Source organism: Rhinopithecus bieti, unplaced genomic scaffold, assembly GCF_001698545.2.
Source record: "Rhinopithecus bieti isolate Rb0 unplaced genomic scaffold, ASM169854v2 scaffold_9656, whole genome shotgun sequence".
Taxonomy (NCBI): Eukaryota; Metazoa; Chordata; class Mammalia; order Primates; family Cercopithecidae; genus Rhinopithecus; species Rhinopithecus bieti.
The window spans coordinates 860,017-871,068 of record NW_016806205.1 but is presented as its reverse complement, the minus strand read 5'-3'; the positions used below and the strand labels follow the sequence as shown (position 1 = coordinate 871,068).

The 11,052-nt window shown below is 37.8% G+C and overlaps 1 protein-coding gene and 1 pseudogene across 1 annotated transcript in view; both read right to left on the bottom strand.

Annotated features, from left to right (window-relative positions):
* Positions 1–2,401, bottom strand: part of LOC108531644 (protein N-terminal asparagine amidohydrolase pseudogene) — a 3,276-nt pseudogene extending 875 nt beyond the window's left edge.
* RMDN1 (regulator of microtubule dynamics 1) overlaps positions 1–11,052 on the bottom strand; it is a 38,951-nt gene that overhangs the window by 11,558 nt on the left and 16,341 nt on the right. The window contains exons 3-5 of the mRNA XM_017875197.1: positions 6,739–6,826; positions 4,681–4,840; positions 3,099–3,188 (exon numbers count right to left, since the gene is read on the bottom strand). Coding sequence (XP_017730686.1) covers positions 3,099–3,188; positions 4,681–4,840; positions 6,739–6,826 — 338 coding nt within the window. The remainder of the gene's footprint in view (positions 1–3,098; positions 3,189–4,680; positions 4,841–6,738; positions 6,827–11,052) is intronic.

The window sequence follows — 11,052 nt, the reverse complement described above, 5'->3', positions numbered from 1 at the left end:
TTCATTTTTTTTGTAGAGTAGGGCTTTATTTCCAGGAAACTGTGTGTTAGTTGGAGCAGTATTTTTTTCAAAACTATCAAGGTAGATCTAATATGTTCAACAAAGGGGGATGGCTTGGCCAGACACGAAGCGGAAAGATTCTCTAGTATGTGCTTGTCATCCTGCTGCAAGCAGAAATCCACATGTGGAAATGGCGTCCAGGAGTACAGTCCTATACGAAGTTGTTCTGTCTTTGCATTGTAAATGCGAATCTTTGGTCCTCCTGCTAAAACTCATGCAGCGTGCAGCTGCTCCTCCAGACCTCGATCTTGAAAGGAGGCTCTGTAGGCCGGGCACAGTGGCTTACGCCTGTAATCCCAGCACTTTGGGAGGCTGAGGCAGGCAGATCACTTGAGGTCAGGAGTTTGAGAACCAGCCTGGCCAACATGGTGAAACCCTGTCTCTACTAAAAATACAAAAATTAGATGGGCGTCGCAGCGGGCACCTGTAATCCCAGCTACTCGGGAGGCTGAGGCAGGAGAATCACTTGAACTCTGGAAGTGGAGGCTGCAGTAAGCTGAGATCACACCACTGCACTCCAGCCTGGCCAACAGAGAAGACTCTATCTCAAACAAAAAAAAAAAGAAAGGCGGCTCTGTAAATCTCTGCAGTCTCACGTTGACGGCAATACCATGTTTTATTAGAAAGTGGTATTCATTTTCTTCCCGGTCATTTAATTCTGTCACACATAATCATAATACCACTAAGTGAATGTCATCTTCTTTCCTGTCAGATTCACTAAGAAGTTAATGAGTGAGTTTTTGTGACAACTGCCTCCCACATCACTGAAGCCTCCCACGAGGTATACTTCCAGCCTTCCACATTGAGCGTGGTCGGAAAAGGATTTTATGGAGTTCATGATCAAGGGGTCCTCAGCTTTGGTGTCAGTTCCATCACAATGTGTCAAGCAGGTGGCCCCATTACCTGTGTGCCACATGACCACAATGTGACAAGTAGTGGCATTATCAGAACCCAGAATTGAGATGGAGCCATCCTTTGGGGAGGTCACTGCGAGCTCTCTTTGCTGAACATACAGAAGGCCCTAGGGTTCCACTTGTTGAACAGACTGACCTCTGAGACATCTGGCTCTTTCCTCCAGAAGCAGGTGGGCTCGGACGAGGTCCCTGGCAAACTGCAGCAGCCACACTCGCCGCCCCTCAACAACCACTGGCATTGCGGAGGCAGCCGCCCAGGCCAGGGTTTAATTTTCTTAAGGGAAGGGTTGACGGGGGGTACTTTCAAGCAAACTCTTTCATAATCAATCTTTCCTGCCATTGGTCTTTCAAAAAGAATCCAAAGATGGTAATTCCTTGCCACTTTGGATATATAATGGAATTTGAAATGTAAGTAGTATAAATGATCCTTTTAATATGTAAATACTAAATACTGCCATTTAAAATATATTTAAACGTACATTTGAAAGCTTATATAAAACACTGTTTTTTATAATCTATAACCTTCACTGTTTTGTTAAAAAAAGAGAAAAGTGTACATTTGTATTTTTTCTACAGTTCTTCATTATTCACTTTGGAAGTTACTTCATGTATTTCTACATCCTGAGACACAGAGAAATTAAGTGATCTATCTAATGCCACTGAGAAAATTACTGTATTTCCCTGAATCTAAAATATCAAAAATGACACCATTAGTTTATGTGCCACTAAGAAAGAAAATATCACTGCCAACTACAATGTAAGGTTCCAGTGATTACATCATGTAATCTCATTTCAAGGATTTTAAACTGTGAAACAGGTAAATTGTTACATTATAAAATGTCAGTTATTAGGTATATATTACTATCCATACCTGAACAAGAAAAGCTAGGTCTCCTGACTCCCAGTCATTCTTTTTCACCAGTTGTTACATAAACTAAGAATTGACACTAAACCATAAAATTCTGAAAAACTATTTAAATAGCAAATTCAGCACTATTTCTATGTATATTTCCATCACTTTTCCTTCCTATAATCTCAAAAGAGCAATAAATATGCTGGTTTTTTGTGGTAGTTTTTTTTTTTTTTTTTTGAGACAATGAAGTTCATACACGTTAAGAAATATACAGACTCCTATGCAATTCTTAGCACCTAACAGCTAACTATAAATTAGGGGAAAATATTTTTAATAAAACACACATAGAATACACACAGAGATATCAATCTTAAATAGAATTATTACTACAAGGAGTGGTGTGTCAATTGTGTTAAAGACTGTTACATTGGACCACACTTTCCATATTCAGGAATTTGTGTCACTGGTCCCCTCCCACAGAAACTGAGCTTGCCCTTGTGACTTGTTTAGATTAATAGGATATTACCAAGTATGATGCAAGCAGAGGCTTGCTAAAAGTTTGCACACTGGATCTTTTCCCATGGAACACTCATTCTTGGAAGCCAACTACCATGCTATAATGAAGGCTGAGCTAGACAACTAAGTGATAAAAAAAAAACAAGTGAGGAGAAACTCTCATAGGTGATAGGCCATCTTGGACACTGTAGTCTCAGCTGAGGGCCCAGGTGATTGCAGCTGTCTAAATGACCTCAGCTATACCAAGCGATGTGGAAGTGCCACTGAGCTCAGTTAACCCACAGAATTGCAAGAAATAACAAACTTGGCTGGGCGCAGTGGCTCACACCTGTAATACCAGCACTTTGAAAGGCCAAGGCAGGTGGATCAGCTGAGGTCAGGAGTTCAAGACCAGCCTGGCCAAAATGGTGAAACCCTGCCTCTACTAAAAACACAAAAATTAGCCAGATGTGGTAGTGTCCGCCTGTAATTCCAGCTACTCAGGAGGCTGAGGCAGGAGAATTGCTTGAACCCAAGGAGGCGGAGGTTGTAGTGAGTTGAGATAGTGCCACCGCACTCCAGCCTGGATGACAACAGCAAAACTACGTCTCAAAAAAAAAGAAAAGAAAAGAAAAGAAAAGAAATAACAAACTGTCATGGCTCTACTCCACTGTTACCATAGGTGGTTTGAAATACAGCAATAGATAATGAAAACAAAAACCTATTCAGAAAAATTTGACTTTTAAAATTCATGAATTTGAATAATTCATCAGTACCTCAAAATGCTCCTTGATAATATACGCATTTGCAATTTTAGCCTTGATGCCTTCATAATCTCCAACATCACTAAGGCAGATTGCATACCACTGAAAATTAAAAAAAAGTGTAAGAACAATAATATTCTTAATATTCCATTCAATACAAGGTAAAACTGTATAATATTTATTCTTCAAGTCATTCTCATCCAACAAAAAGTCATTGAGCATAAAAACTGTATTAAATGCAATGGAATACATAAAGAAAAGTGGACATGGCCCTCTAGAAACTCAGGAATAGGGTTGGGCGCAGTGGCTCACGCCTGTAACAGTACTTTGGGAGGCTGAGGTGAGTGGATCATCTGAGGTCAGGAGTTTGAAACCCTGGCCAACATGGTGAAACTCCATCTCTACTAAAAATACAAAAATTAGCTGGGCATGGTAGCATGCACCTGTAATCCCAGCTACGTGGGAGGCTGAGGCAGAAGAATTACTTGAACCCGGGAGATGGAGGCTACAGTGAGCCAAGATCACACCACTATACTCCAGCCTGGGCAACAGAGAGAGACTATGTCTAAAAAACAAAACAAAACAACCTCAGGGATAGGACATGTTTATAGAGAACTATAATACAAGGTAGAAAGTGGTGAATTTTCCAAGAAAGTTACCAACACGAGATAATGGTTCATGTTTATGGTCTGAGTATCAATTTAGAAGAATATGTAATTGAATGTTTTATTTTCTCATTCTCTTTTCTAGGAGTTCCATCTCCTCCCATATTGCATTGTTATAGTAAGAACAGCCACAGTGTCAACTGTGACCTTATCTCCACAGCCACAGCTGGACAGCAGACCCAAACTGAACAACCTGAGTTTCTTTCCCAAGAAATGAATCTACAATGGCCGTGCTTCAGAAACCCAGGTGCTGTGGAAAGCCACAAGACTTAGGATAAGGAGAAAAAAAATGTCTGCAATGAAAAAGATTTTCCGGTAACAGCAGAGTAGAGAAACAATTAATGAAGCCTCGGAGCAATCAAGCCAATTTTTCCCAAGGTCCAACTCTACCCTGCCTTTGGGTACTATGAAGTCCAACAATCCAGAAGGCTAATGATGACCTCATCTCTCTGTACAATTTACTGAAAAACGTCGTTGTGAACCAACAAGAAATCCTGAGTTACATGTGAAAGTCATTCTAGGTCTCAGTTGTCTAACTGTTATATTCCTACCTCTAAATAAAACAGAAATATAACGTGAGGAAAATGAGAAAATATTTGTGAAGCGCTTATACTACTAAGTATATAAATATAGGTAATTCATGAAATTACTAAACTTCTGCTTAAAAATAAGCATTCACAAAAGTAATTTATCAAATACACATGAAGTTAGACCAAATGTTTACGAAAACAAAGACTTCTTTTGAAAACATAAAATAACTATCTTCCCTACTTCTTCAAAATAGAGAAATTATCCTTAAGATATAAGATTGAATAAAAAGAAAAAAACTTAAATAGAGAAATTGTTCTTCCAATGTAAATTAGGGATAATAGAAAAATATAGAAAATGTACCTCTCAGTACATGGTAATAGCTCAGTTAAGCAACTCACCTTATGCGCTGCAAAATGTGATTCATTTTTCTCTAGTGCTCTTTTTGCATACTCTAGGGCTTCATACACTAATAGCTTTTTCTCCTCTTCTGAGGTTCTGCTAAGCTGAGCAACATCACGTGATGCCCGTGCCAAACGCCACAGTAACTCTGCATCTTCACTAATTTGAAATAAAATATAAAACAACCATTTTAGCTCACATTTCAAAATTGTTAAGGGTTACATTACTAATGAATACATTATGGTCTTTCAGCTTAGGAAGCTAGCAACATGGTATCAAAAGCCATTATTAATAATGCTAAATTTGTTATTTTCGTTAATACAAAACCTTTATTTGCTAAAATTTCCTATAAAAATGTCTAATATTCATAAATATTAACTTACCTCTAGTATCTAAAACACTGACTTCTTTCAAAAATATCTTTGTATTAAAATTCTCTAAACATCTGCCCTACAAAACTCAACATATTAACTTGAGGCTTGGCCTCACTAGCACTGTGTTTCAAATAGCTCACTCAGTAGTTCATAGTATCATAAAATACGTAAATTTTATAGACAGGGTCATGTTCTAAAAATACAAAACTGCTGAATCCCTAGTCTCAAATATAGCACCTGACACACAATAGTTTTTGACAATTATTTGCTAATGAATGAATGGTTGAATATAATGTGATCTCAAAATATAATCCTATGTTTGAATACTATGCCATGATGCATGGGTTACTTCAAGTAAGAGCATTGGATTCTTTGAAGAACTGCCATTTCCATATAGTGATATAAGAAATGGTTAATAAATTATTAACCATCACAACTGACAGAAATAATTGTAAAAATTAAATTCCGGCCAGGCACAGTGTGGCTCACGCCTGTAATCCCAGCACTTTGGGAAGCCGAGGCAGGCAGATCACCTGAGGTCGGGAGTTCAAAACCAGCGTGACCAACATGGAGAAACCCCGTCTCCAATAAAAATACAAAATTAGCCAGTCGTGGTGGTGCATGCCTGTAATCCCAGCTACTTGGGAGGCTGAGGCAGGAGAATCGCTTGAACCTGGGAGGTAGAGGTTGCAGTGAGCCAAGATTGCGCCATTGCACTCCACCTTGGACAACAAGATCGAAACTCCGTCTCAAAAAAATAAAATAAAATAAATTCCTTTTTATTAAATGTTTGCCTTTAATCCTCACTTTATATTTTTTTTAACAAAAAATAAAAATTTGAAACTAAAGGTTCCTTTAGTTAAGATAGTGATTATTCAACAAATATGGAGTAACTACCTTACAGCTTATTTTTCAAGCTATCAATGACATGACAATAAAATGACAAACCAGCCACCTTGAATTACTGAGGGGAGAATGGAGAAGAAAAGATCAATCCTGTAGATATCTAGGAAAGTAAATTTGGTGGGTCCTGGGGAGAAAACTGGTTTTGAAAATCTCAAAAAGGTAGATGAAAAGGACTCAATATTTTTAGTTTAGGAGATGAGTAAATTAGTTATCTAGAAATGCTATTTAGCCATATGATTTACTTTATAGGGTTGAGTCTTTCTCTCACTCTACACTCCTCCCAAAAATGAGTACACACTGATGTTCTACACTAAACCTACAATCTAATACTAAAAATAGAAAAAGGTGGTATTTTTTATTTCTCTGACTATCCTTCTAAAGTAATACGCGGTTACCATTCAATGGTGGCATACAATATCCTAAATCTCAGTGAATTCATTTAATCTATACCAATAAATAATTACTTTAAAAGGAATGAGAAATATACAATATGGCTAGAACGGATAAACATATATTCAGTACCTATGCTGTACGATCTAAAGCAAACTGGAAAAATCGACATTCCACTAGAGTAAGTAGTAACACCTTTTCAAATCAGTGAGATACATGCAGCATTTAACGTAAGAAACAAATAGTATATTATAAATTAAACTTAAGAAATATTTTGAAGTAAAATTACAATAATCAATTTTAAAACCTCAAGCACTAAGGGTCATTTTAATTGTTAAATAAAATTTTAAGGAAACCACAAGCCTAGGCCTATCCTACATTGCTTACCTTTCCTTGTATTGGGTTAGCAACTGATAAAGTTTTTCTGTTTCTCCGCTTTCATACAGGTAGTCTGCTTGTTCAAGTATTTCTTCAACTTCAAAGATTATAAAGGAAAAAAGACACAATAAAATGTCTTCCCAAGTCAGATGACAATAATTCAAAGAAACATAAACACTTTTATATATAAGCAAATGAAATTAGATACAGAAATGACCTATAGTGAAAGAGCAGAAATTATGAAGAAGCTAGATGGAAACAAAGTAGCAATAAGCATAATGCTATCATAAAAAATGATTTATTGAAATCATGGGAAATAGAAAACTTATTCTGATACTGACTAAATATGAAACACTAACAATAAATATAACAGTAACGATAGCTGATGAGCTAAAAAAAATTCCAAAAACTCTCATAATATTTTAAGAAAGTTTACTTATCTGTTTTGGGCCAGATTCAAAGCTGCCCTGGGCTCCATGTGGCCTATGGGCCGCAGGTTGGACAAGCTTGCTCTACACAGTCTTTGTTGTTGCTGCTGTCAAGTACCATCCATGGTAGAAAATAAAAGTCATCTACTTGCAGCACTGAATGTTAGTAATGTGCATGAACCAAACTATACTGTTTTAATAGATTCTCTTTATACACAGATGTTCAAAGAGAGCTGTCATCAGAAATTTAGATGAAGCTAACTACACACTGAACCTGGAACTTATTGACACTATACTCTGACTAACTCTTAAAACTAATTTATATATGACTACAAAATACAAAAACATTATTGACAGTGTAGTGCCCTAAGAAAACTGTCTACTTAATGAAAAAACAGTCTGAATTTCAGGAAATTCCAATTATTACTCAGAAACATGTACATTTAATTTTGTCTTCTATAAGGGTACTGTACTACTTAGTCCTAAGCCAACATTCCAATGTGTATACACTTGGTATACTTTAATCAATCATGGTATACTTGTAGTTAAAAGGGTTTCTTGGCCTGGCGTGGTGGCTCACACCTGTAATCCTAGCACTTTGGGAGGGTGAGGTGGGAGGACCACCAGGTCAGGAGTTTGATACCAGCCTGGCCAACATGATGAAACTCCGTCTCTACTAAAAATATAAAAATTAGCTGGGCGTGATGGCATGCGCCTGTAATCCCAGCTACTTGGGAGGCTGAGGCAGAAGAATCACTTGAACCCAGGAAGAAGAAGAGGTTGCAGTGGGCCAAGATCGCGCCACTGCACTCCAGCCTGGGCAATAGAGTGAGACTCTGTCTCCAAAAAAAAAAAAAAAAAAAAAGGGTGGGGGGTGAGTTCTTAAGTTTTTAAAAAATTAGCAAACAGAAAAAAACCATGAAACTTGTGATGCAATCATGTATTTTTTAACATCATAATGTAATAATTATACTAGTTAAGAAATTAAATGACAATAGCAGGAAAAAACCCTAAAATTAAATAAAGATTTTTTTTTCAGTAATCCCACTTCATTCTGATTAGGTGTTATAAAGTTTAATAATATTCATATGGCTGGTTAATTTTTAAAATTTTGCTTCCATTCTATTCTATATTTTTATCTAATAAGTGGCTGAGTCACAAAGTTTGTGTTTTAACAATCCAAAGGATAAGTAGTAGTCTTTATTCTTTAGTTGATACTTACAGTAGGTAGAATAATGGCCCCCAAATATGCCCCAATCTTAATCCCTGGAATCTGTTTGAATGTTTGGTTACACAGCAACAGTGAACTGTACATAGAATTAAGGTTGCTAATCAGCTAATCTTAAAATAGGAAATTATCCTGGATTATCCAGGTAGGCCCAATGTAATTATAGGAGTCCTTAAAAGTGAAAGAGGAAGGCAAAAGTCAGAGAAGGAGTGTCAATGGAAACGAGGTCAGAATGATGGTTTGATGGTGGTTCTGAACATGGAGGAAGGCGCCTTCAGCCAAATAATGTAGAAAGCCTGCAGAAGCTGAAAAAAGCAAAGGAAGAGAATATTCCCTAGGGTCTCTGGAATGCAGCTCTCCCAATGCTGATTTTAGCCAGTCAGAACCATTTTTGGCTTCTGTACTGTAAGATACAGAACTACAGAACCCTAAGATAATAAATTTGTGTTGTTTAAGTCACTGAGCTTGTCACAGCAGTGAAAGAAAATTAATATTAAATTAAATATACTGATCTGGCATATTTGAATGTGTATATAGTATGTATAAGTAAAAAAGTTACTTTTAAATCTATTCATTGATTATTCTCTGACTTACTGAAAAGACTGATTACTGTCCTTAACATGATCTAGGAATTCTAAATCACATTACTCATGCAATTAAAAATGTAGAAATTGTCAGCCAGGCATGGCAGCTCACGCCTATAATCCCAACACTTTGGGAGGCTGAGGCAGAAGGATCACTTGAGCCCAGGAGTTCGAGACCAGCTTGGGCAAGATGGCAAGATGCCAAGATGCCATTTCTTAAAAAAAAAAAAAAAAAAAAAGGAGAAATTTAGTGAATAATCTTTTTTGTGTGCATCCTTTTATAATCTCTCAAATCACTTAGCTCCAAATTCTTAATTACATAGTAAAATACTGTAAGCTATAATATAATGGTTTTAAATATATATATACACATATATATATATTTATTTATTTGAGACAGAGTCTCACTCTGTCACTAGGCTGGAGTGCAGTGGCGCCATCTCGGCTCACTGCAACCTCCGTCTCCAAAGTTCAAGCGATTCTCCTGCCTCAGCCTCCTAAGTAGCTGGGACTACAGGTGTGTGCCACCAGTCCCAGCTAATTTTTTGTAGTTTTAGTAGAGACAGGGTTTCACCATGTTGGCCAGGATGGTCTTGATTTCTTGACCTCGTGATCTATCCACCTTGGCCTTCCAAAGTGCTGGGATTACAGGCGTGAGCCACCACGCCCAGCCTATAAATTTACATATTTAAATATATATACATATGTATATATATATAGTTCTAAAAAGGATTTTTCTAAAATCATACACTGTACAAGAAAAAAGTACACTTCCTATGGTACTACTGACTGACATAAGCACTCGGGTGGAAGCTTGTAGACAACTCCACATATCTGCAAATCAGTTGTTTCCTTTTTTTTTTTTTGGAGACGAAGTCTCGCTCTGTGGCCCAGGCTGGAGTGCAATGGCCGGATCTCAGCTCACTGCTAGCTCCGCCTCCCGGGTTTACGCCATTCTCCTGCCTCAGCCTCCTGAGTAGCTGGGACTACAGGCGCCCGCCACCACGCCCGGCTAGTTTTTTGTATTTTTTAGTAGAGACGGGGTTTCACCATGTTAGCCAGGATGGTCTCGATCTCCCGACCTCGTGATCCGCCCGTCTCGGCCTCCCAAAGTGCCAGGATTACAGGCTTGAGCCACCGCGCCCGGCCAAATCTGTTGTTTTCTAACTTAATATTTTATACTTTCTTGAAAATATTTAAAACTAAGTTATGTTACTAACTTAGAGACCATATTCTATAAAACAGACTAAACTTTTTAAGTAAATTATTTTCAACTTAATAAGCAAGTATTCTAAGATGAAATGAGATATTAATTCACCTAAAACTGTAGAGTGAAATCTTAAATTTAACCTAAAATAGATATGTGCAAGATCATAATAATTAGAATTTTTTAAAGAAATGCCAATGATGTGACCTCCTACATATATATTAGTAAACTTTGATTTTCTACTTTTCCAGCTGACTGTACTCTAGCCATGTGAGCAGTGTCAGGACAAGAATACTCCTCTGGCAAGATAAAGAGCTATATTCCTGAGATTTCTCTACATAAGACTTAAGTAGTAGAAAATCTGAGTATCTAGATTCAAGCCTCTAAGTAGCAATAACATCATCAAAGTTTAAGGCAATTCTTTCATACCAATAATACTGTGTCTCAGCAGTACCAGAAACAGTGCAACCAAAAATGCACTGAAATACAACAAATAACTACATACAAAGGAACACTGATCTCAGTTCTGTAGGTTCATCAATAAAGAGGAATTTTGAAAATATATATGAAAACGGCCGGGCGCGGTGGCTCAAGCCTGTAATCCCAGCACTTTGGGAGGCCGAGACGGGTGGATCACGAGGTCAGGAGATCGAGACCATCCTGGCTAACACAGTGAAACCCCGTCTCTACTAAAAATACAAAAAAGAAAAAAAACTAGCCGGGCGAGGTGGCGGGCGTCTGTAGTCCCAGCTACTCAGGAGGCTGAGGCAGGAGACTGGCGTAAACCCGGGAGGCGGATCCTGCAGTCAGCTGAGATCCGCCCACTGCACTCCAGCCTGGGCGACAAAGCAAGACTCCGTCTCCAAAAAAAAAAAA